This window comes from Onychostoma macrolepis, chromosome 19 (assembly GCF_012432095.1).
Source record: "Onychostoma macrolepis isolate SWU-2019 chromosome 19, ASM1243209v1, whole genome shotgun sequence".
Taxonomy (NCBI): Eukaryota; Metazoa; Chordata; class Actinopteri; order Cypriniformes; family Cyprinidae; genus Onychostoma; species Onychostoma macrolepis.
In genome coordinates, this window is record NC_081173.1 from 17,869,862 (window position 1) to 17,895,976 (window position 26,115).

Sequence of the window (26,115 nt, forward strand, 5' to 3'; positions counted from 1 at the left end):
ACCAAGGATGCCGATATTTTTGACCACATTAACTTCAACTTTTGTTTTGCAAATACATTTATATTCACAGGAAGACTTAATGCTTTGATCCATTTTTGTGCAGTCTGTTAAAATATTTGTACAAACTAATCTCACAGCTGTCAAAGATCTTTAGTAGCTTACTAAAAAAGGAAATACTGAAACTAAAAGTGAAGCACCACAACCACCCTACCGCTGAGATATTAATTTGAGAATTACTTTAGGAAAAGATAGCGCTTAACTGCCCTTAGCCAACGGCAAAGTCAAGAAATGGCACTTTTTGCCTGCTTGACTGTGATTTATCAGAAAAAAGAACTTTAGCACCTTTGGTCTGACTGGAGTCAAGAAACACAACAAAAACATTATACAGAGCCCTGGCGTTCAACTGCTTTCTTTTTCTCCCTGGTAAATGAACTTTGCCTTGACTTCTGTTCTGTTTTGATGTTTTGGCTCAGGGGCTTGCAATTCCCAATTCTCACAGGCTTTAGAATAGCTTTGTGGAGAGAGAAGAGTGATCCCTTTCCAAGAGAGCGTCTATGTCAAAGACATGAAACTGTGACTGTTTTGAGTGTGTGTTTGTGTTTATACGGAGGTCAGAGTCAGCCAGGGGAAAAGCTATTTAGTTGACTATTTCTAACTGACAGCCATGACAGAAAATATAGAAAGTGTAAGTGGCCTAATGGTCGCCTCGGGCATTCAAAAAGGGAGTTTATTTAATATCTCTGTGCATTAATTTTGAATTTCTACGTTGCTGAAAGTCTTTCTTATTTTCAACACCACATGAAGGTACCCCAAAGCAAAATCCTAGTGATCAACTGAAATATTGAAATATTAATATGGTGTGCTATGCTACATCAATACACTCATACATGTCGTCATGTATTCACGAAAAAAAAAAAACCCAACAAGCATCCATAAAATATTAGTTAAAAAAAGGAATTGGTATAAAAGGGTGTGTGCGTGTGCAGACCAATTCTCACTATTAACTAGTTGCTTATTACTAGTTGCATGTCTATTAATAACATATTGGCTTATGAGTCCTATATGAGTCCATAAAGAGTCCTACTTAAAAAGTACATATTTTGCATGACCATATTATGTGTCTACATACGCTGTATATACATACACACCCTTTATATTAATATAATGGGCAAAGCTAATTATTTTTTAACTGATATTTTGTAGATTTTGTGGATGCTTGTATGCTTGTCGATACAAACACACACATTGTTATTTTAGTATAACTGAGATACTATTATCATTTTTATTTTTGAGTATTTTATTTTTATATAAATTTTGTTATAGTAACTGTGTGTTTTTGTCATTTTTAGTTGTTTTTATATATATATATAGTTTTTATTAAGTATACATTTTATTTAGCACATCAAGTCAAATTAAATTAAAATGACAAATATTGCCTTGGCAGCTAAAATAATAATAATAATAATAATAATAATGATATAATTTTAAATCAGTTAATGTTTATTTAATTTCAAGTAACGAAAATGTTTATGGTTTTAATTTTATTTTTGTTTCTTAAACTATAAATGACCCTGATACATACAGTGAGGAAAATAAGTATTTGAACACCCTGCTATTTTGCAAGTTCTCCCACTTAGAGATCATGGAGGGGTCTGAAATTGTCATCGTAGGTGCATGTCCACTGTGAGAGACATAATCTAAAAAAAAAAATCCAGAAATCACAATGTACGATTTTTTAACTATTTATTTGTATGATACAGCTGCAAATAAGTATTTGAACACCTGTCTATCAGCTAGAATTCTGACCCTCAAAGACCTGTTAGTCTGCCTTTAAAATGTCCACCTCCACTCCATTTATTATCCTAAATTAGATGCACCTGTTTGAGGTCGTTAGCTGCATAAAAACACCTGTCCACCCCATACAATCAGTAAGAATCCAACTACTAACATGGCCAAGACCAAAGAGCTGTCCAAAGACACTAGAGACAAAATTGTACACCTCCACAAGGCTGGAAAGGGCTACGGGGAAATTGCCAAGCAGCTTGGTGAAAAAAGGTCCACAGTTGGAGCAATCATTAGAAAATGGAAGAAGCTAAACATGACTGTCAGTCTCCCTCGGACTGGGGCTCCATGCAAGATCTCACCTCGTGGGGTCTCAATGATCCTAAGAAAGGTGAGAAATCAGCCCAGAACTACACGGGAGGAGCTGGTCAATGACCTGAAAAGAGCTGGGACCACCGTTTCCAAGGTTACTGTTGGTAATACACTAAGACGTCATGGTTTGAAATCATGCATGGCACGGAAGGTTCCCCTGCTTAAACCAGCACATGTCCAGGCCTGACTTAAGTTTGCCAATGACCATTTGGATGATCCAGAGGAGTCATGGGAGAAAGTCATGTGGTCAGATGAGACCAAAATAGAAATGATCATATATGATCTTTTTGGTCATAATTCCACTAAACGTGTTTGGAGGAAGAAGAATGATGAGTTCCATCCCAAGAACACCATCCCTACTGTGAAGCATGGGGGTGGTAGCATCATGCTTTGGGGGTGTTTTTCTGCACATGGGACACGGCGACTGCACTGTATTAAGGAGAGGATGACCGGGGCCATGTATTGCGAGATTTTGGGGAACAACCTCCTTCCCTCAGTTAGAGCATTGAAGATGGGTCGAGGCTGGGTCTTCCAACATGACAATGACCAAGCACACAGCCAGGATAACCAAGGAGTGGCTCTGTAAGAAGCATATCAAGGTTCTGGCGTGGCCTAGCCAGTCTCCAGACCTAAACCCAATAGAGAATCTTTGGAGGAGCTCAAACTCCGTGTTTCTCAGCGACAGGCCAGAAACCTGACTGATCTAGAGAAGATCTGTGTGGAGGAGTGGGCCAAAATCCCTCCTGCAGTGTGTGCAAACCTGGTGAAAAACTACAGGAAACGTTTGACCTCTGTAATTGCAAACAAAGGCTACTGTACCAAATATTAACATTGATTTTCTCAGGTGTTCAAATACTTATTTGCAGCTGTATCATACAAATAAATAGTTAAAAAATCATACATTGTGATTTCTGGATATTTTTTTTTAGATTATGTCTCTCACAGTGGACATGCACCTACGATGACAATTTCAGACCCCTCCATGATTTCTAAGTGGGAGAACTTGCAAAATAGCAGGGTGTTCAAATACTTATTTTCCTCACTGTAAATATATATACATAAATGTACACACACACAAGCAAAGACATCATATAAATGTTTTAATACAACTAAATATTAAAATGTATATCCAGCGGCTGAATGACAGAAAAAGGTGATTTTTATCTATATTGCAGATAAAAATTGAGATGATTCTTGCAATATTTTGCCACTACTCACTGTTATGGTACAGGCTTAATGGTGAAACCAGATGCTATTGTAAATCTATATTTGTGTAAATTACCTTATCTTGGGCCTTGAGCAGCCAGCAGATGATTCAGGACTACAGAAAACATATTAATAACATTACATCCAGAAGGTGACATGGCTGCTAATGTAACACCTTACGAAGTGCCTATTAACAATGCCGGAGGCGACCAGGCCGAGCTTGTCACATAATAAAAACGAACGCAGGAGTGTTTGATTAATGCATGCTGCACAGTATATATTTAAGTTCAACGTAAGGCTCTCGACTGATTAAAGAATCAACGTTAAATTGAAATCTGCAAGACAAGCTAACAGATAATTAATGCTCTGAAGTAAAACTAACATCTCGCTAAGAGGCGGCCCTGATTACTTCTTCAACATGCCACTCTGCAGCTCCAACACCCAAGGCTTAGTGCTGTTTGGCAACATAAATGTTTACTATCTTAAGCTGTGAAAACCACGCTCACTCATGCAGTGCTCTGATCAACAGTTAAAAACACATTATGCCCACTTGCGTAGCTCGAAGAAAACCGTTTCCAAAACAACCAGGCAGTAATGAAGCCGTAATTGAAGGTTTTGGCTTCAGCGTGGAATATTTAACAGACAGAGATCATCAATTTAGATTTTTTCCCCCTGACCCCCAACCATTTGCAAGCAAGGATTCCCCTACATATTTGTATTGACTGCCCGGGGCCAGCGGGGGTGGTGGGAGCCGACAGGAACATGAGGAGGGGGTGCATGCTCTGAATAATGCATCTCTCAGACCAAACCTGTCATTGTCTGAAATATTGCCGGCATCATTCTTTGTGACAGAATAATGAAACATTAAAAAAAGGCAGTGGAGTGCTGCATTTTTAACGGAGGGCTCCAGAGCTCTGCCCTACAGATCAGAGCCGATGGAGGAGGGTATGTGTATGTGTTTTTTCGGGTGGTGGTTTCCCTTTAAAGAATGCAAAATCTGAAGTGATTAGGGATCCTAAGGATCAGCGAATGCAATGTGCATCTCTAATAATTACTAGGGATGCACCGAAATGAAAATTCTTGGCCGAAACCGAAAACCGAAAGAGAGGAAACCAAGGCCGAAAACCGAAACACCGAAATAAATTATGCCAATTATTAGTACCATTGCATTAATGGCTATGACTATGTACTAACTTTACTAAAATCAAGGCATTGCAATTGCATAAATTAATTTTAAAGTTTCAAAGAATAAATCAATTACAAATTATGCAAATATTTATTTAGCACATTGCAACAATGCACAGTATAAAATAAAATTCAAACTAAAATGTTTAACTTGACCCCACTCATGTGTACATTAAATAATAATGTACAGGCCTACTGGCCTGCTGAAAGGTTGTAAAATTAAATGTTCTCTCATTTAGGTCAAGTACATTTTAAATTTTTCTCTGTAGGACTACTACAAGAAAGTGCATTCAGAACAAGTGCAACTGCTTAAAGATACAACAATATTTTCTCTGTAGGCCTTCAACATAATAGTGTATCAAAACAAAGACTCCCATAGCCCATATGTTAACTTTTGTGTAATGCCCTTTGCCTTGACACCATCACTGGGAAACTTCCTTGCCTTTTCAAAAATGTCCGCCTCAGACGGAGTGGGCGTGCACGGAGGCATTTTTCTTTTCTCTGCCGCGTTCCTCTCATATTCAGCGTAGCGATCGGAATGTTTGGATTTCAGGTGATAAATTAAACCCGACGTGGAGAAAATCTTTGCAGATGCACCCCCTCTTGAAATTTCGGCATTACATGTTTTGCAAATCGCTGTCCGTGGGTCTTTCTCAGATATACTGAAATACGTCTACACCGCAGACATGTTGCTTCAGACAAGCACGTGCAGGTCGCGGTTTCTGTTTGCGTCATCACATTTCGGCCGTATTGTTTCGGTGATAAAAGTATTTAGGCCTTTTTCGGTGGCCGAATATTCGGTGCATCCCTAAAATTACTGTTTCTTCAACACTGTAAGACAATCTTTCCTTAATAACTATTTACTGTACATACCGTCCATCGGGAAACTGTTTTGTCTTAATGTAAGCATAAATCTAACAGCTAATTTTAATTTGATATGGTTTATGCATAAAAGAGGAAAAATATCTGACAGTGGATCTTTTCATCTTTTAAAAAAGAAAGTTATTTAGAGCAATGAAGGACTAAGATTAATCTTTAAAAAATAATACTTTTACTTAAATTGATCAAAACTGACAGTTTCAATCAATCAGAATCTTATAAAAATGTGCATCATGGTTTCAATATTGGTAATAACCACAACTGTTTTCAATATTTGATTGGAAACAGTTTCAAGATTTCACAACATTACTGTTTTTACTGTATTTTTGATTAAATAAACGCAGCTTTGATGAGCATAAAAGATTTCTTTAAGGAACATAAAAATCTAACAGATCCTAAACTTTTGAATGGTAGTGTATAGAAAATCTGATTTATAATTGTATACATTTTAGCGAATTTTTAAAGAAAAATTATATGTAAAATAAGTAATGTAAATCTGTGTACATCATATTTGCCATCACTGCATTGTAGTCACTGAATCTCTAGAGTTCTATCTACACTCATTTCTGCTTATGCACGTTGCCTCCAGAAATCTGCAGTCAGTGCAGGAGCCATGCTTTATGGTATCACTAAAAAGAGGCACAAAATTCCCTTCCTGAATCTTCACAGTCAGCGAACATCGATGGTGGAAACATCTTCCCAACGGCATCGGAACCACACAATCCCTTTTTACCTTCAAAAAACTCCTCAACTCCTTCATGAGCGCTCCACTCAAAACTATGACTGCAGTTACAGTACTTAATACAGTACTATTCTTCCTGTACTTTTTTCAATTCTTGCAGTGTTTCCCGAATCTAGCGCATACTTTTATACTTTTCCCAGCAACTGTGAAACTTTGTATCACAGTATTGTCTTTCAAGGATGAATGACTTTGTTACATTCCTCCTCATTTGTAGATCACTTTGGATAAAAGCATCTGCCAAATGAGTAAATATTTATAAATGTATACAAATCAGGCACTTTGCTCTCTAGACATCGGTATTGAACATTAAATTACCTATATAAGGTTTGACCACCAGTCTTGTGTGCCAAAAAACTACTCTCAGCAATGGCAATGCCAGTTTTTATGATTCCTTCCCAGTCTCAAAGGATTGTGCATGCCATTCTATGCCCAATCCACAGCCAACAATAAAACCAGCAGACCGGTTTCACGATATTTTAGGAATCAATACACAAAGCTGAACTTCTCTGGCTTATATGATCTGCCTCCATGCCGTTTTTGAATCTGACAAAACAAAAGCTTTTATGACAACTGTAAGATATTTATCTCCACTCCGACACAAATGCTCAGCCCAGGCTTTGTTCTACAAGGCACTTTAAGCTTTTAATCGTTCCCTCTCTTGGCCTGGATGTTTGACGATACTTCAGGTGCATGATAATGGAATGCTCCCCCTCCGTGCAGGTGTCCACCATGTAGAGGCTCAGCAGCATCAGCACAAACTAGACTTATGGATCTCCTGTCCTGGATTTCTTCTCTCTCTCTCATTTTTTCACCCTCTATTTGAGTTCGTTTTTCCATCTTCTGCTCTATTACATTAACTTGTTTAACTTGCACACTGAGTGATTTGAACTAACAGAACTGCTGATGACCAATGTACACCGAACTCAAACAGGACTAATTAAAGCAGCACTCGGTTGCACAGTATTTTGCCCAAGACCGCATTTATTCATTTTTTTTAAACACACTATGTGACATTTGCCTGTTAATTGAGCATAATGGATGTACCTTAGCAGATAATGTTAAGCGGATATCACTTTGAAAGATAGGCATGGTTTACTAATTATTCGTTAATGTAAAAGAACCTCATCCCTTTTGCAATTCCAATCATTACTAATGGCTTGAACTGCAGCTCTGGGGAACAAGATAAATTGCTGCGAAAGTTTATGTCTAGATCTCAGGTACTATTTACCTAGGGTTAAAATCCATCTAAATACCTGAACAATTACTTTGTCCCTAGGAGCAGCAGGTCTGTGCACCATTCAGAATTGAATTTAGAATGCTTTTAAAATTACAAATTAATTGCTGCATTTCTTAAATGGCTAGTTTACTCCAAAAAATTCTGTCACAATTTACTCCAAACCTTTATGGAGGTTAAAAAGTATCTTCTTTTTGGTCTACATAAGAAAGAAAGAATGTCATACAAGATTGGAATGACATAAAGGTGAGTAAATAATGACAGAATTGTAATTTTTCAACTTCTGAATTTTGTCCAAACATCCTTTTGGAAACCAGTGCAAATATGTTTGTTTCCCTTGCATTTACCTGCTGGTACTGATATATTTTATTGCTGTTGGTTCTAGTAAGAAAAAAGCAATGCCACAAACGGTATCCCACGCATTTGACAGAAATACTTTAGAGTATAGTAGAGAAATGTGAATATGTCAATATTTATGTTTAGAACTGAACAGGCAGGCAATATTTCACAGTATGTTTAGTACTACGTGCACATATGCCAATGTTTAAAATGGCATGGCGAGTTCAATGGTGTGATGTATGCGTTTCAGGGGCTCACCTCAGCTGCTGACTATTCATTTTCACGCCTTTTCATTTGCAAAGCTATCATGTTTTTCACTTTTCGTTTGCTTTTTGTGAAGGCTTCAATTCAAATGACATCTATCTCGTTTAGGACCTTCCATCAGAGTGCGAGCAGTCCAATGACCAGAGACGGGCCTCGAGGGAGAGATCACATACAGCTCACATAATGCCAAACGATGTTTGTGAAGGAGGTCCAAAATCCCCATAACAGTTGAACTGACAGCAACGTTTACAGAGGAGGGTTTTTTTTGTTTTTGACATGGTTTCTATCCTTTCAGCACCACATACAGGACTGAGATAGCGAAGTGGCTTTCTTTTAGGACGAAAATGAACCCTAAGACGAGAGACCGGTACTGGGAGGTTTGAAGTGCTTTCTCATTTCACACTTTCATCTCTGTACTATTTTCCAACTGGCGTCTGGATATTACAATCATAGGCTGTCAGCAAACATTTCAAGTATCCCTGGAATACAGCAGGTGAGGGATTCTGGGTGGCACATAACTACTAACAAATTCTGCATTTGCTTCTATACTTTTAAAGGTATAGTTCACTCAAAAAATTTTATTCCGTCATCTTTTTTTTTTACCCTCACGTCAAACCTGGATGACTTTCTTTCCTCTGTGGAACACAAAAGAAGACATCTTCTTTCATGTTCTACTGAAGAAAGAAAGTCATAAGGGTTTGCGTGAACTATTCCTTTAGGTAGCTTAAATATAGTTCTGCCATGACAACTCCGGGAGGGATTGGCATGGTAATGTACATGACAATGTTAATGTATTTGGTCTTGGCGGAATAGATCTGCTACGCTGCTGCGGCAGAGCAAGTACCAAGACTTGCTACTGCCAATACATCCACAACATGCTGCTGTGAGCATGTAAGAAATACTGCTGCTGCAAATATAACATACATGAAATAACCCCCATATAGCATACATGAATCACCTTGTAGCAGATCTATACAGGTGGAGCTGCGGAAGGTGGAGGGTTTCTGAAGCACGCTGCAAACTGCTACAGCAAGCAATAGTCATATATTTGAATGTTGATCAGCAAGTTTATTGGCTACCCATACAGGAGAGAACCAATCAGCTGTGCCATATGATAATGATGTCATTAGGTCGGACTGCGCCATCTAGAGTCTCATGCCAGAACTCTGTATTTGGTTCTGTTTAGTCAGCTACTCAGACTCCTTTAAATTATTAGCCAGTTCCAAAGCAGCTTCTCTAAAACTGCTGTTATTCACAGATGCTCTGAATTAGAGCTGCATACGGTACCAAAATTCATTTCAGTTCACTCCCTCATCTCTTTTTCATCTGTTGGTTTGGAAGGTCTGGTCTTTGTGCAGTGACACAGGAACGTTGACACCAGACTGACTACGCTCTCAGACTATGAAATATTCTTACTGTGCAACACCTTGCTTCTAGACAAGTCCACTTTATTTATTTATTTTTTTTTTTTTTGTCGACAGATGGCTTTCAAGTATAAAAGAAAGACGAGGAAGCTAGTTGCTAAGCTACACACCTCCTGTCTAGAAAAGAGCTAATCAAATGTACAGAAATGAATACAGGAGAATAGCATACTTTAACACAGTTCAGATGAGACTCACCCTTGTAGAAAAAGAAGTACCCTTCAGCATACTTTTAAAAAGAGAACTCATTACAGAAATAATTTACTTAAAATATATACTTACTGTAAGTGCAAACTGAAGTATTAACATTGCAAATTAATTGCAATTAGTTAAAAATGTATATTAAATGGCATTAGATGAAGTTTAGAGTGCCTTTTTTGACCACTTTATCTTCATTTGAAATTTCATAATTACTTCTATTGTCTTTGAAAACAACAAAAGACAATGATTAAAATGTACTTTAAAGTAACGTAATTAATAAACAGTCATGCAAATGTACTCTAAATACATTTACAGTCAAACTAAAAATTATTCAGACACCAGATATAATTTTTTTTATATTTTGTTTACTAGTGGGTGCAGGACACTATAATTTATTTATGTAAGTCAGGATAGCACAAATTCTTCATACAGCGGACTACCAGTAAAATTGATAAAAATTTGGGACCAAAAATTATTCCGACACTTTGACCTGACCATGTTTTGCTTAAGTGTTTTTTTCTTTAATTGCTAATGCGACCTTTTTACACCACACACTGAACAAAATTAAGCATTGCTTGGTAATTGGTTGACCTAAATTGGTATGATCTAATTGTGTATTTAAATGTAACAGCTGACAGCTATTCAACCTAATTCATTACATACCTCTCTATCAAAGTTATTATTAAGAAATTATCAAGATGAATTTGTTCTGACACAGTTTAACTCTGAGTTATTGTCATATTTCATTACCATTTTCTAAACTGTAGCAAATGAACTGTCATAATGTGAGAAATGTTGAAGGTGTCTGAATAAATTTTGGTTTGACTAAGTATTTTTTTATTTCATTAATATTATATTTTCTACAAGTACAGTCTTAAAATATACTTTCAAAATTTGATGTACACTACAAGTGTACACTTAATTAAGCACACTTCTTTTTTTACAAGGGCATACTGTTTCTAGTAATTCAAAAGTATGATATTTAATATGATTTATTCACTCAAAATGATTGTGAATGTAACAGTGTCATATGTACAAGACATGATGAGGTATTAATGATTTGGAATTTAAACTAGAGCTGTGTGTGTTTATTAACATGGTAAAATGGTTAAATGTTTAAAACCATATTCAGACTAAATAAAGAGAATTGCCCAAAATAATATCCCTGCCACAAAAAACCAATGATAAACACACCAAACACATTAAATGCATTATGTTTTGGCTTTGCTGCACTGTGAAACTGCAATTTTGTTTTCGTATTTTCAGTTACTCACCAAACTCCCTGGGTACAGAGATAGAGTACACACAGCTCTGTCCCGTTGTGTAGTTCCTTGGGAAATTCGGTGACAGCACGGTTCCTTCAGTCCCAGTAGACCGACTTCCACATGGTGCTGTTCACACAAACACCCAGATCACTCATTACTTTATGCTTCAACATTCATGATGAACTGCTATTTTTGAGACAGCAGCCTCGATAGAACTGATCTTGGCTAGCGAAGCATGCACAAGTCATTTTACAAGTTTGATTAATTCTGTTTGGTCTGCGGCAGCACGCCCAAACTGTTTATTCTCAGAGATTCTCCTACACATCCATCTTTACTTGCAGACTCTACCTTGACAGCTGGGCAGCCCCCTGTTCCAGCCAGGCCTGCCATCATCACCCATAATGCAGGTAAGCGTGGAATAGCCCTGGAGGACGTAGCCTGCCTCACAGTAGAAGGTCACAGTGGAGCCCAGCTTGTAGTCGCTGCCCAACCGAGTGCCATTCATCACATTACCGGGATCAAAGCATGACTCCCTCAGCTTAGCTGTGTGAGATGGAGAGAAGGTGCAGGGAAAGCAAGGGTTGAAAATCACTTTAGGCATAACTTAGCTTGCAGAATGAACAGTTATTGGTTGAAACTGAGATTTCTTTACAACATAAACACATTTTTCTTCAAAGAAAAAGCCTTTTAGGGGGGTTTTGAAGCTTGTCTGGTAAGTATGAACTATGAACTGTAACTCTTAAAAAATTCTATGTTCTGAGGGAAAAAAATAAATAGATAAGAGCGAGTAAACGTAGACAATGTTCATTTTTGGGTCAACTACTTCTTCAAACCGTCAACTGAATACTAGTCACAGCCTGACTTCCCTCTGCAGTTCGATATATGTGTAATATACTGTATTTAATTAAGGGTTTAGACATTTAGGCTCTCAAAATGTCAGGGTCTACCTTTGTACTCCAGGTGGAAGCCAGTGTAGCTGACAGAGCCATCACTGCGAAAGGCCAGGTACATGGTGTTGGAGCTGCTCTCTATTCGTTCTGGAAGCTTGCTGTCCTGAAAGCTCCCGATCAGCGGGCTGTTGCTGTCCGGTCCATCGTAGATATACAAGAAGTCATAGTTGGGCTCTATGCTGAAGCTAGAATAGATGATCAAAGAGGAGTTTTCTGAATAGAGGGATCAAAAGCTAGGCTGTGATCTGGATATTCGAGTCCTGAGATCAACTTTGCAGACGGCAGTATAAAGCAAGTGGAGCCTGTTTTAGAATGATAGGGGAGACCAACAACAACACACACACACACATACATACATATACACATATATATATATATATACACACACACGCATATATATATATATATATTTATTTATATTAGGGATGCACGATATTATCGGACCAATATAGGAATCGGCCGATGTAAATATCGGCATCAACACGATATGACAAATTATGCCGATATGTCTTGCCGATAAGAGGAATCCATTAACTCACATGTGCTCAGGGTGTGCTAGCGATTAGATCACGTCAGCATTGTGGCTCATTCTTGAAGCAAAGGTTTGCCTGAATGATGACTAGATTCACTGTTTTGGATCTCTGCATTTAAACTGAGAATGCACGTACAGAATGAGGCTTTCGGTATATGATAGAGTAAACAGTAATAGCACGTGCAGCGGCAGCCTCCCCCGGGTCCTAATGCCCGCTCAGTAATGAGTTTTCCATAGGGGGCGCTGTTGGCCGACTTCTAATAAGATGAATGCAAAATACACAAATAATTATTAGACTGCCTTTATGATTAAATAAAGCAGTAATTGATGCCATAAAATCATGTGCATGTATTGATTTAAAGGTCAGAAGCTATAACATGACACTTAAATTAAATAATTTTATTTATATATATATATACACACTGATTTATTTATTAATGTGTAATATTTTTTAAACAAATTATGAGCTCTAAAAGATTTTCAGAATAAAACAACTCTTTTGCTTTAGACCATTTACAAATGTTAAATCTTAAAATAGAATGTTAAGGTTACCACTGCATCTTTCTGAAAAAAGAAAAGAAAAAAAAGCAGCGATTGAATATAGTTTATTTATAGTTATTTTCAAATCTTCAATGTACTGTCATTATAAAAGAACTTCATTATTGTTTATTTAATTCTAACAAATAAGTTATTGTTAAAAACTAACCAAAATTTAAAATAATTTGCTTATAATTCCTGCACAGGAGAGACTTTTTGTTGTTTCCAAACAAAAGGAAATATATCGGTATCGGCATCAGCTATCAGCCAAAACGAGTTGAAAAATATCGGCATATCGGATATTGGAAAAAATCCAATAGCATGCATCCCTAATATATACACATACACGCACAAGATTTTAAATCTCACACCATCATCATGTAATTGACTCCTGTATTACATAAAACACTATTATTATTATTATTATTATTAATAAAAACAACAACAACAACAACCCTAATAAAAGTGCTGATATAAATGTTAAAAATGTATACAAATATTACATACAGTATTAGTTTAAAATGATGAAACAATTATTGATATTATTAGCAATATTAAATAACATTTTCTAATACTTTTAGAATACACATTAATAACATTAATTTTAAAAATAAAATACAATAAAATAAAAAATTGAATTAGTTTCTTCCAACCAAACCACAAATCTACTTTGGAAAATAGAATTACAAAAAGATTAAATTCCTGCCCACCTAAATGCCTGTTCACATGCTAACTTGCAGTTTAAGGTCTAGGTTGAGGTATGTCTCTTTATTGTCCATATTGCCTGCATGACAGTTGAACATCCTAAATAAATATCCAGGCTTTGAATGCCAGCATTCACATACTTCTAAAACTCAGATATAAAAACTCCCAGCACAGTATCAGCATCTTAGCTACACTCTGAGATTTCCAAGACAGAGAGCCCCATATATAAACACTTGCACCTTTTCATTTGCAGTAAGGTGTAATGATAAGGTCTCGCCCATCAGTGGAGTCATTTGCATGAGATGGATTGTGACTGAATCAGATTTACACCCCCTTTTCCCCCCCATTATGCAGAGAGCGAATGCTAAGCATGCCTTCCACACTTCACTGCGTCAGAATCCACTGCTTAGGGGTTATTATAGGATAATTCATACACAGGATAAGATCCTTTACACCACATTAAAAAAGCCATTAATTTCTGATAAACAGATGCATTGGGTTTTTCCCCCACTCCATACCCTCTGTAGCTGTCAATCAGAAAACAATTATTTCTGCAGTAATCAGGTTGATAGCACAAACTGTACTGTTGCTAAATAGAGAGACACCCGGCTGGGATTACATTTGTAGTGTTGCTAAAAGAGGTCACTTTTTTTCGGAGGGCTGGTGCGCGCGTATTGTTCATTTCCAATTTCATTGTGGACATATTTCATATTGTGGATTTTTAAGGAGAAAGAAGTCAGTAATGGACTGTGTAATGAAAGTCTTTGAGATGGAACCGAACGAGAGCTATTTATTAGAAACCTGTTTGAGACATTGCCCTTCTGGCAGAACTCCAACATGCTTATTTACTCAGAGAGAGGACAAAATTCAAATGAGAAAGAGGCTACTTCAGATGTAACGCCAAACATGAGAATGACACTACCTGCTGGGCTAGGTAAAAAAAAAAAAAAAACCCTGAAAAAGTTCTTCATCATCTGTTTTGGGGCTGATATATGGCTTTAACTAGTAGCTGTGAAGGTTTTGAAAAATATTAGGAGCAGAAAACTCACAAAACAGCCTCAAATGGCAGCTCCTGTTGTGATAAATGTAGTAAATTGTGACACACAGGCAGAACAGAAGATTGTTTTTGAGTTATTGCTGTCATTAAAGGAACTGCTCTTAGATGATGAGTCAAAGAGAAGAAGAGGCAAAGTTTAAACTTTCAACAGTCGCCGATATTTCAAAGTGCGAGCGTGAGAAACGGATATTCAGAAGGAGAAATGCTGAAACCTAAGCACTTCTTCTGCTGACTGCATGCGAATCCTGATTAATATTCCACAGCCTCACGCCTGGACTAGACCCTCGCGTCACCCTTTGATCCAGGTGGAAGGGAATCGCATGCTAGTGGTGCTATTAGCATTAACATGGAGGGAGGACTACAGCGACTGTCAAATACGACAAACTCCTACAGCACTCGAACTTAACCCCACGCTGACCCCGGCTGGACGGAGAATCCTGCTTGCAGCTTGAGCGTCGCTACGTGTTGGCTAAATGAAAAATGGACATAATTAGCAACATGATTGGACTGTGAAGGAAATTTATCAACCCTGCTTTTATACTAATTGGTCACATCACTCAAGGCAGAGACACCGCTCTACACCTTTAAGGCAAGATGAGGGGAAGCTGGAAAAAAAAAAAAGACCACCATCAGGTTCATTACAGACAAAATGAGCAAAGAATTCCAGCTGGGCTCATTATCTCTCCCAGACATGAAATGCATTTTAATTCAGACACTGATAGCCGTCGCCGCTACATAATTACTCAACACGTCGACTGCGGCCATGTCGAAGGACACAGTGGGCGCTCATTTTGAATTCAGCGTTATGACACAGCAGCCTCTAAATGAACTCGTGAACTTATCAGTTTGAGATATTATAGCTCAAGTGAGGGCATAAACGAAAGGCCAGGAATATGCGCACGGCAAGATTATTTCCGATAGTGTGTATACTGTCTCATCGGCCACAATTTAAAACTCGCTGACCCCAACACAACAGAGGGTTCAGCTGATATTAACCTTGCGACAGAGAACCGCACTGTCTGCATTCACAAAACTTCCTGGACACCAATGGTAAATATACAAACCTCCCTGTACATTCTGCCACAAATGCTAAGCTGAAGCTGCTAATATATATCTGATTGTCCATAAATAAATAAATATATTTATTGTCTATAAATTATATAATTAGTTTTTTAAAATTTATTTATATTATATACTGTATGTTTTTCTTATTTTGTTCCTCCTCTTTTTCAAATTTCATATATATATATATATATATATATATATATATATATATATATTAAGGCTGGGCAAGTTAACGCGTTATTATCGCATTAACGCATTAATTGATTAACACCGACAATATGTTATTGCGCATAAACGCAATAAGTTTTTTATTGTTATGAAAGTCCGTTGCTCACTGGCTCTGAAGGAGGGGTGGGATGTTGATCAGTACTGGCTTGGGATGGGTGTCATCACGCATCTCAACCAATGAGAGCATGCAGCAATTTTTTCGTATTCATTATCCTAAAAATTTGTCACGCACAGAAACCTTGCACACTGAGTCTGATGCATATTAATTAATCAGTTGCAAAAAAATTTGAAAAACAGTAGCCTACTAAATGGAGTCTTCAAGCATTGAGGTTGATTTTGTTGTCGACTCGCTTCTTAAAAAAAGAAAAAAAAGGAAATATTGGGTCCATCCAATCCTGAGATATAGAGAGTTCCTAGTTTGCTAGTGATACTAGAGCCACATATTAAAAAGAAGACCACCAATTTCTGTGAACTCAGTGTGCAAGGATCTATATAACTTACAGTGCTTTGTTCTGCGAGACCAAGTTGATGAATTTGACAATCGCCATTCTGGATTTTGGCGTTCGCTTGTACGGTGGCTCCGAACTGTCAAAACACCTCTCAAAATGCTTGCTACGTATGCGAAAAACGGAAAAAAATTGAACCCGATCCGAAGCTTTTTATGACGGACGAAAATTTTGGAGGCAGTGTGTAAACGTGATTGACATAACGTGAGGTCGTATTTAATTTTTAATGTGCAGAAGAAATTTTCGGACTCAGTGTGCAATGACCTTTAAGTGGGAAATCGGAAGTTTTCCGAATAGCATGTGAAGACAGCAGAGAAGCGCTCTCGCTCAGCACAGTGGAGTGCTTCGTTTTGTTAACTTCCTGGTTTATTATTTTGAGTCTTTTGGGACGCGGTAACACACGGCCCTCTCACAATATATTGCTTTACAGATCTATCACATTTGCCGCTCAGAAATGTTAACGCAATCATGCTGCACGTATCAGAAGTTCCGCGCTCTGGTGTGGTTAGCGCTCACACTACATGCGTACCGCGCCTGAGCCCAACTGAACCATGCTCCTCTGGCCCACCTCTTCAAACAGAGCCAAGGCCTGAGCGCGGCATGGAGCGATCACACTAGTCAAATGAACCGGGCTTTGGGGGTCAAACGCGCTCGGGCACGGTTAAGATTGCCTAGTACACCCTTATTCTGCCGCATCCCGCACACACGAGTCTCTACACACCCTCACCCGCACTCGCCTATCAAGTGTTGTCTGCACCCTGCTGCGTTGGGGTCCCGTGATCGTGCAGGTCTCTACTCAGAATGTGCCTGTTATAATGTTATGATCGAGGCTCTGGACTCTGAGCATAACTTGTTTTTCTATAACAAACTATAAAATATTTTCTATAAAAACTTTAATGCCCTGGCAGTGGCAAATAGTTTTGGTTTTATATTTAATTTGATTACATTAATGTTATAAGTTGAGATTTACAAGAAATATTTTAACTGCTACTATGTAAAAGGAATACTGCTGTAAAAAAGCACCTTATTTGTTTAAAGTGTTTGCAAACCAAATGTTATTGTACTTTTGTTCATACAGCAGTACTTAAAAAAAAAAGAAAAAAAATTATATATATATACACACTGTACACTATATTACTGTTACTGCACCAATGATAAATAAAAAAACGTATTATTCTACAATCTAAAGCAATACCACAGACATACAGAATAGCTTATAGATTTCTTTACCTGATGAATGCAAGAGACAGGACGTAATCAGAGTTGACGGCTATGAGCCAGTCGCAGTCCTTGCTGTGCGGGTATGGATGAGGGAAGTTGGGCGACAGAATAAACCCAGAGGAACCGGTGAGATTGCCCCCACACGGAGCTGGGAAAACACAGAGGATTCATATCAGCAGCATATGGGCATTAGTAACACATGAGGAGAATCTCTTATTAAAACATGCGGCTTGAACATCTGTGCGAACCAGGAGCCCAGAGAAAGAGTGCTGGAGTGAACATGCAGAGACAGAGATATTGAGAAAATTTTAAGGTCCTCTGAGGAACCGGGCCACGTAAAGCGCTCATATCTTATATATGAGAATGAGAACTACAGCAAGAGAGAAAGGTTATTTAGAATATGAAAGGATAAGATGAAAATCCTGTACCCTCACTTTCCTGCTTCCAAAATGAAGTATCTTTTGAAAGAAAGAGACAATCCATATCTCGTAACTTGATATTCATTCATTTGGGCACACTTTCATGTCACTGAGATGACAAGGAATCTCAATGGTGTCGGGTCCCTCAGTTTGCGTACAGCTCTTGAGAATGGGCTGATAAAAACTGCCTAATTTTAGAGCACTTTTTAGACACAAGTTCTGTTGTCAACATCTAAAGCAACATGCACCAATTAACTCAGCCTCTCAGATGTCTCAAAATCATGAATATGCATTATGAAAATGAGTAAAACAATTCTTCTTAAGTATGAGGCTTTGTCTAATGTTTACAGATCAGCATATAGCATACAGTGTACAAATACAATACAATACACTAACATAACTTTTTCAAAGCATCAGGGACACAAATCCCATTTTTGAGTGAACTGTTAGATACTGTATATTTAATAAACTATTATTTACCATAAAACTAACCCACAGGAAAATTAGCTAGTTTTAAACACATATATCTATATCAGAGGTCTTTCTGACTGTATCTAACAATTAAAATCATACAACAATTAACATCACAATTTAGAGATAACTTGTTGAATCAGTATTCAATTCATTACAGTAAAAAAATTAAATGACTAAAATATGAAAGTTTAGTTGTGTTACACATGATATTTGCTCATCACAGTCCTTAAAAATTGTGACACAAAGTAAATCTTTTTTTTTTTTAACTTAAAAAAATGCAGAATATTAACTGTAAATTAAATATACAACCTGAATTCTGGAAATGTTGGGACGTTTTTTAAATTTGAATAAAATGAAAACAAAGAATTTCAAATCACATGAGCCAATATATTATTCACAATAGAACATAACAAATGTTTAAACTGAGAAATTTGACAATTTTATGCACAAAATGAGCTTATTTCAAATTTGATGCCTGCTACAGGTCTGAAAATAGTTGAGACGGGGGCATGTTTAACATGGTGTAGAATCTCCTCCTCTTTTCAAAACAGTTTGAAGACATCTGGGCATTGAGATTATGAATTTCTGGAGTTTTGGTGTTGGAACTTGGTCTCATTCTTGCCTGATATTGGTTTCCAGCTGCTGAAGAGTTTGTGGTCGTCTTTGATGTAATTTTCGTTTAATGATGCACCAAATGTTCTCTATAGGTGAAAGATCTGGACTGCAGGCAGGCCAATTCAGCACCCGGACTCTTCTACTACGAAGCCATGCTGTTGTAATAGCTGCAGTATGTAGTTTTGCATTGTCCTGCTGAAATACACAAGGCCTTCCCTGAAATAGACGTCATCTGGAGGGGAGCATATGTTGCTCTAAAACCTTTATATACCTTTTAGCATTCATAGTACCTTGCAAAACATGCAAGCTGCCCATTCCGTATGCACTTATGCACCCCCATACCATCAGAGATGCTGGCTTTTGAACTGAACGCTGATGACATGCTCCTCTTTAGCCCGGAGGACATGGCATCCGTGATTTCCAACAAGAATGTCAAATTTGGACTCGTCTGACCATAGAACTCTTTTCCACTTTGAAACAGTCCATTTTAAATGAGCCTTGGCCCACAGGACATGACGGCACTTCTGGACCATGTTCACATCTGGCTTCCTTTTTGCACGATAAAGCTTTAGTTGGCATCTGCAGATGCACGGCGGATTGTGTTTACCGACAGTGGTTTCTGGAAGTATTCCTGGGCCCATTTAGTAATGTCAATGACAGAATCATGCCGATGAGTGATGCAGTGTCGTCTGAGGGCTCGAAGACCACGGGCATCCAACAAAGGTCTTCGGCCTTGTCCCTTACGTACAGAGATTTCTCCAGTTTCTCTGATTCTTTTGATGATGTTATGCACTGTATATGATGAGATTTGCAAAGCCTTTGCAATTTGACGTTGAGGAACGTTGTTTTTAAGGTATTCCATAATCTTTTTAAGCACTCTTTCACAGATTGGAGTGCCTCTTCCCATCTTTACTTCTGAGAGACTCTGCCTCTCTAAGACATCCCTTTTATAGCTAATGTTACAGACCTGATGTCAATTAACTTAATGTTGCTAGATATTCTCCCAGCTGAATCTTTTCAAAATTTCTTGCTTTTTCAGCCCTTTGTTGCCCCCATGCCAACTTTTTTGAGACCTGTAGCAGGTATTAAATTTGAAATGAGCTCATTTAGTGGGTAAAAGTGTGAAATTGATATGTTTAAACATTTGTTATGTTCTCTATGTTCTATTGTGAATAAAATATTGGCTCATGTGATTTGAAAGTCTTTTAGTTTTCATTTTATTCAAATTTTAAAAAAAGTCCCAACATTTCCGGAATTCGGATTTGTAATTTAAACAAACCAACATTTGGTCCCAAACTAGCCTGCTACCCATCCTGCCATTTTTAATGCATTTATTTAATTGTGTTTATTTAATAATTTAATAACTTAAAAGATCACACAAATGTTACATGCACTGCTACGTTTGTGTAGCTGTGGTAAAGCCTGTATAATTCTAAAGCCAAATACTCATTCTAACAGATTCAGTCCTTTAATTAAATTCAAATATAAACCCTTACCTATACAGACAGGAGGGCTTGGTTGCCAATAGTAGCGGTTCTCCACTTGAATGCAAGTAATCTTTACATCTCCCTGCAGTTCATACCCAGGATCACACTGAAAGGTTACAGTGTCTCCAGGCTCCCGACCATCTCCATTACGACTGCCGTTCATAGGCACTCCTGGATCCCTGCAGGCAGTGGCCACTGAACCTGTAATCACATTCAAACCAATTAACAGTCAATTAGCACCTTATGAGCAGTAACTGTATGCTGTCAATCGAAATACAGGGCTCCAATCAGAACTCTAGAAAAAATAAATCAACTCACTGGAGAACTCTATGGCAAATCCAGACTTGCTGATGTAGAAGTCAGTCTCGAACTGAATGGTAATCATGTTGAGAGTACTGTGGACGTTCTCCGGTAGCAGAGAGCCACTCACCTCCCTCAAAGACATCTCATTCTCTGGAGGCCCGTCCCATACCCTCAGGATGTCGTGGGATGCTTCGGTGTCGAAGGCTAGAAACTGTAGGCTGTTAATATAAAAATAAACACATGGAGATGTATCCAATCATACAAGTCATGCTTCATTAGATGCACAATGTACGGTGATAGAAATAAAGGACTGTCTGACATACAACAGATGTGCCATTCATTATTATTCCAATGCATAAAACAAAAAACATGCAAGAGTAATTATAGTTAACTAAACCTAATACACTTTTGATACTTGAAACTAAATATGTATTAACTGGAAAAAACCCTTAAACTTATTTAATTTCAGCTAGTTGCTAAGGCAATATTGCTCATTTTCATTTAGTTTAACTTGATGTACTAAAATAACAAAATTACAACTGAAATAAAAAATAAAATAAAAACTTTATAGTCAATAAAAAAAAAAGACAAAAACACACAAGAAAAGACTACTAAAATTAATATGACTACTAAAATGAAAATGAAAAGACAAAATATAATATAGGGAAGTCGTGGCCTAATGGTTAGAGAGTTAGTAACCCAAAGGTCATGGGTTGAGTCTTGGTACCAGCAGGGATTGTAGGTGAGAGAGTGAATGTACAGCGCTCTCTCCACCCTCAATACCACGACTGAGGTGCCCTTGAGCAAGGCACCGAACCCCCAACTGCTCCCCGGGCGCCACAGCATAAATGGCTGCCCACTGCTCCGGGTGTGTGTTCACTGCTGTGTGTGTGCACTTAGGATGGGATAAATGCAGAGCACTAATTCCGAGTATGAGTTACCATACTTGGCCACATGTCACGTCACTTTCATAAATACAGTATAAAAACTAATTAAAACATTAACAAATAATCTCAATAATACTAAAATGTCATTAAGTGTTTCATATTTACATCACTCAGCAGATTATTTCATATTTACTGTGAATACAGTAGATAAGAGAGTTTGATTTGGCAGAAATGAATGTTCAAAATTCTTTGCAGAGCCGTGACGAATCACACAGAGGTAGTGTCAGACAATCATATCGCAAATATTATGCTCCAGGGTTCAATAATTGAGGACAACAATCGCATCTCCTTTCTGAGCGACAAGTCCTTGATAACAATTTAGCAATCTGGTCTGATCGAGACATCAGCCGCAGATGAACAAATAATGAACGAGTATGCGATTTCAAAAAGCTTTTGCTGCTGAGAGAATTGGAAAGAGGACAAATTATTGGGTTGTAGTGCAACATTAAAAGTGCAACAGCGTTTTAAGCTTTATAATGAGTTTGGCCGTGCAGCTGGTAAACAAAGAGATTTACGAGGTACCATCAGCTCATCTGATGTCTCCTTTTCTCTCTGTACATCAATGGCCAGGTCTGCCATTAGAGGTTTATTAATAGATAAAGACCTCCAGTCTCAGCTGAATTCGCTGGCTGCATTCTTATGGGCTCGGTAATGTTCCAATTGCTAATTCTAGAGGAAGACGGACAGCAGATGGACAGTTGGAAGCGAATACTTATCAGCACCTGATGATGTTGCCCGAATCCACCTCGACAACCCAGGTACAGCGCAGATTGTTGTCATAGGGGAACGGATAACCTGGCGACAAAATGCGTCCTGATGTCTCCCCTTTAAAACGTCCACCGCATTCAGCTGGGAAAAAGAAAGGACAAAACGGGGTGGGAGGAAGAGACAGAAAGAGAATTGAGAAGAAGAATTAAACAGCGGTGAGTTTATGCATACTCTCACACTTGTACAAACACATCATGGCCCCTGAAGATTTTCAGGCGAGCGCTGAAATAATTAGGGGTGCCTGGCAAACAAGCACAATACGAGAGGGGCAGTCCGATAATAAAAAGCAGTGTAAAATGTGCGGTTAGATCAATAAAGCACTGTGAGGTTTTCAGACATCTAAACACAGCGCAAAAAGTTTCTGGATTGTACAGAATAGCAATTTATTTATTAAAAAAAAACAAAAAAAAAGGATGCATGTAAAAACAATGAGAGGAATTGAACTACTGAAGCTGAATCATTTAGTTTTAGATTTTAAACTGCAGTGAACCAGTTACCCCTCCCAGCATCTTAGAATAGGTTGTATTTTATTTTATATGATCAATATATATTGATAAAATATGATCAATATATTGATAACGCCTGCAACTCGGTCAATTACAGTCAGCAATGTGTCATGTATTGAGGCTTGGTTTTAACTGTGGTGGGAAACAGTCACTAGAAACAGTCATTAGATTACACATACTTATTTATTTTACCTCTAATAAAATTGGAAGAATTAAATGTGCTGTAAACAAGCACATTTAGATGTGTGATTCAATCTCAACCATCTTCATTGTTTGGCTTCTTAAAGCTTATTTTATTTAAAAAAAAAAAAAAAACAACAACAAAAAAACCTTTTAGGCATGTTTTTCTTACTAAAATACTCTTATTAATAAATGTTTCTCTTCATTTTGACACATTTCTGACTATATCAGTGTTGGAGATCACTGTAAATGGCAATTTTAACTTTAATTATAGCTGTCTGTATATTTATTTCATTTATAATCATCATTAATCAACATGATGTTGACCTCCTGTAACAAACAATTCTGAAAATATCAAAAATCCGTCAGAAAAAAAAAAAGAAAATATTACATTTTAGAAGTAATTCTAATAAAACATTTATATCTTTTGTCTATAACTGTTCTGGGAGAATTTCCATCACAGAATGAATGGTGATTTGAGATGAGGGATAGTTGAAGGGGGGATTTATCTGTGATGCATGTATATTTAGTAGACAATTTAAACAAACTACCGAGTTTGAGTTATACTTTGCATTATACCGAGTTTGAAGTGTATTTTAAGGAAGTTTAATATTTAAAAGTCCACAGGGTCAAAAGTACCCATAGTAAAAGATACACCCAACAATGGTGGCTTTCACCTCATCTTGTTTCACCACTCCTCTATTCTCCTCGAATTCCCTATAAGCAGCCAGGTGATTTCTCAGCTTCAAGTCAGAGCATCAATCAAATGAACAAATGAGCCTGACGTCCATTTTGATGTCTCCTGATGGCATTCAGACTAGCCACTTTTGCCCTCTGTACTCGATTCATTATTAGTCGGCTTTCACAAGCACTTTATTAGGAAACTTTAATTGCAGGCACTCTCTTTTCCCCTCAGACCCCTTTTCTATCTTCCCCTATCCTGTCTTTCCCATTCTCCCTCTTGTAAAAAAAACTGCAGGGGCCGGAAGGAACAGTTTCAAGAGAGACATGCACCGTTTCTTAATGATTCCCTTTTCAGCAATTCCTGTCACTGAGCCTCATTTGCATAAACCATCTACATGACAAACAATGGACGCACAGCTCAATGAAGCCTGAATAACAGGGTTCAGATTGCGACTTGATTAATCTGAACATTAGAGTGTTTTTTAGACATCCGGAATAGAGGCATCTTCCAAATGTATTCCTCCCCAGCTTCTCGCTAAACCAACATCCTGCCATGTTCATCGCTCATCAGGGCAGCGTCTCAATCACGTGTCATTGGACGGTTAGGAGCGCTCAATCACCCCTGATTGGCTGCTCATGCGTTGAAAATCAATGCAGGAAGATTAGGAGTTGAAGGGGCCTCTGGTTTGAGGCTGAAAATGTGTACATCCACTCTTAGCGCAATTATGACAATATGACATGTCGAGGCGTCTCACGCTAGGTGTGTTTATGACTGCGTGTTTCAGCCCGCAGATTATGGCACTGCTGTTGAGAGGAATGCTGATTTAGCACTGCGATGGTGTAGCTTCCTCTGCAGAAACAGGTGAATTGGAATTTCTTATTCACACTCTTTACCTGTGAACTTGAATGAAAAAAATATTAAAAGAGTGAAATATTTCATCTCTAATAAAAAAAATAAAAAAAAAGGTAACGCCTTCTCACTGTTTTGATATATCTCACTTTTGCTAAAGGTCACATCAAATGACCAGCACATTTCGCCTGTCAAAGGAAGTGAAATATCCTCCACATTATTAAGTATGTATTATTAATGCTGGCAGATAAGCCTGAAAAATATCAGCCTGAAACTTCAAGGCTGATTAGTATTTTGCAAGCCTACCATCGGTTTTGACGTAGAAATGAGACGAATGTGAGTAAAAAACATGCTCTGTGTTTAACACAGGAAAGTCACTGTGTTTTATCTACGTCTGCCGCGCGGAAGCAATTTGGACGAGCGCTTTGAGTCTAATCAGACCTCATTAAGACTAAATCTAATAGTGAGCAAATCTGATCTGGGGTCAGTAGACATACCAATATCCAACTCATTGGAGGCTAAATCCCCATAATCACCATTCATCAGGAAAATGAAGGAAGTAATAGCGGCACACAGCCCTATCTCAACCCCTCATGTGCTACGCTTGATGAAGAATCATCTCCATAGCTCAACCGGGACCCCTGCATCAGCTACAATATTAACAACCTGCACCATTAATCGCAGTCCACCATCGCTAATTTTGTTAAGAAACATTTGCCATTTGTATTCATTTATGAAGGAATTACTTTAAAAGGTTAAAGGCCGCATAGTGTGGCCTTTTAAGAGCTTTAATGTGCTTTTTCTTGTGCAAAATATGAGCAATATTGCTGCTTTGCTAGCTACAGAAATGGGGAGGGGCTTATACTGCAGCACTTGATAATTATAACAAATGGCTGAGAGCAACACTGAGCTCAGTTATGATAACCAGAAGCAGAGATCAGGCTGGAATGATGCATACTCTCCAATACCCAAGTTCAAATGTGGTTTCTATGACAACAAAAAATCTCCATGCACCAAAAGGACGTTAAAGAGGTAAAGTGATCATTTGTTCTAATAAGAATAGCTGCTGTTCTGTAGTCCATGAATTTGCCTGTTTGCATTAGGTAATTTTTCTTGAATTTTTCAAATGTCAAAAATAAGCAATAATCACAAAAAACCACCAACAACAAAAACAATACAATAAAATATCAC

General features: G+C 37.8%; 1 protein-coding gene across 1 annotated transcript in view; it reads right to left on the bottom strand.

The window, feature by feature from the left end:
- The window catches only part of csmd3b (CUB and Sushi multiple domains 3b), a 420,302-nt gene that overhangs the window by 111,032 nt on the left and 283,155 nt on the right, over positions 1-26,115 (bottom strand). Inside the window, 7 exon segments of the mRNA XM_058753321.1 lie at positions 10,900-11,016; positions 11,239-11,433; positions 11,838-12,025; positions 17,701-17,839; positions 20,696-20,887; positions 21,005-21,207; positions 22,659-22,785. Coding sequence (XP_058609304.1) covers positions 10,900-11,016; positions 11,239-11,433; positions 11,838-12,025; positions 17,701-17,839; positions 20,696-20,887; positions 21,005-21,207; positions 22,659-22,785 — 1,161 coding nt within the window.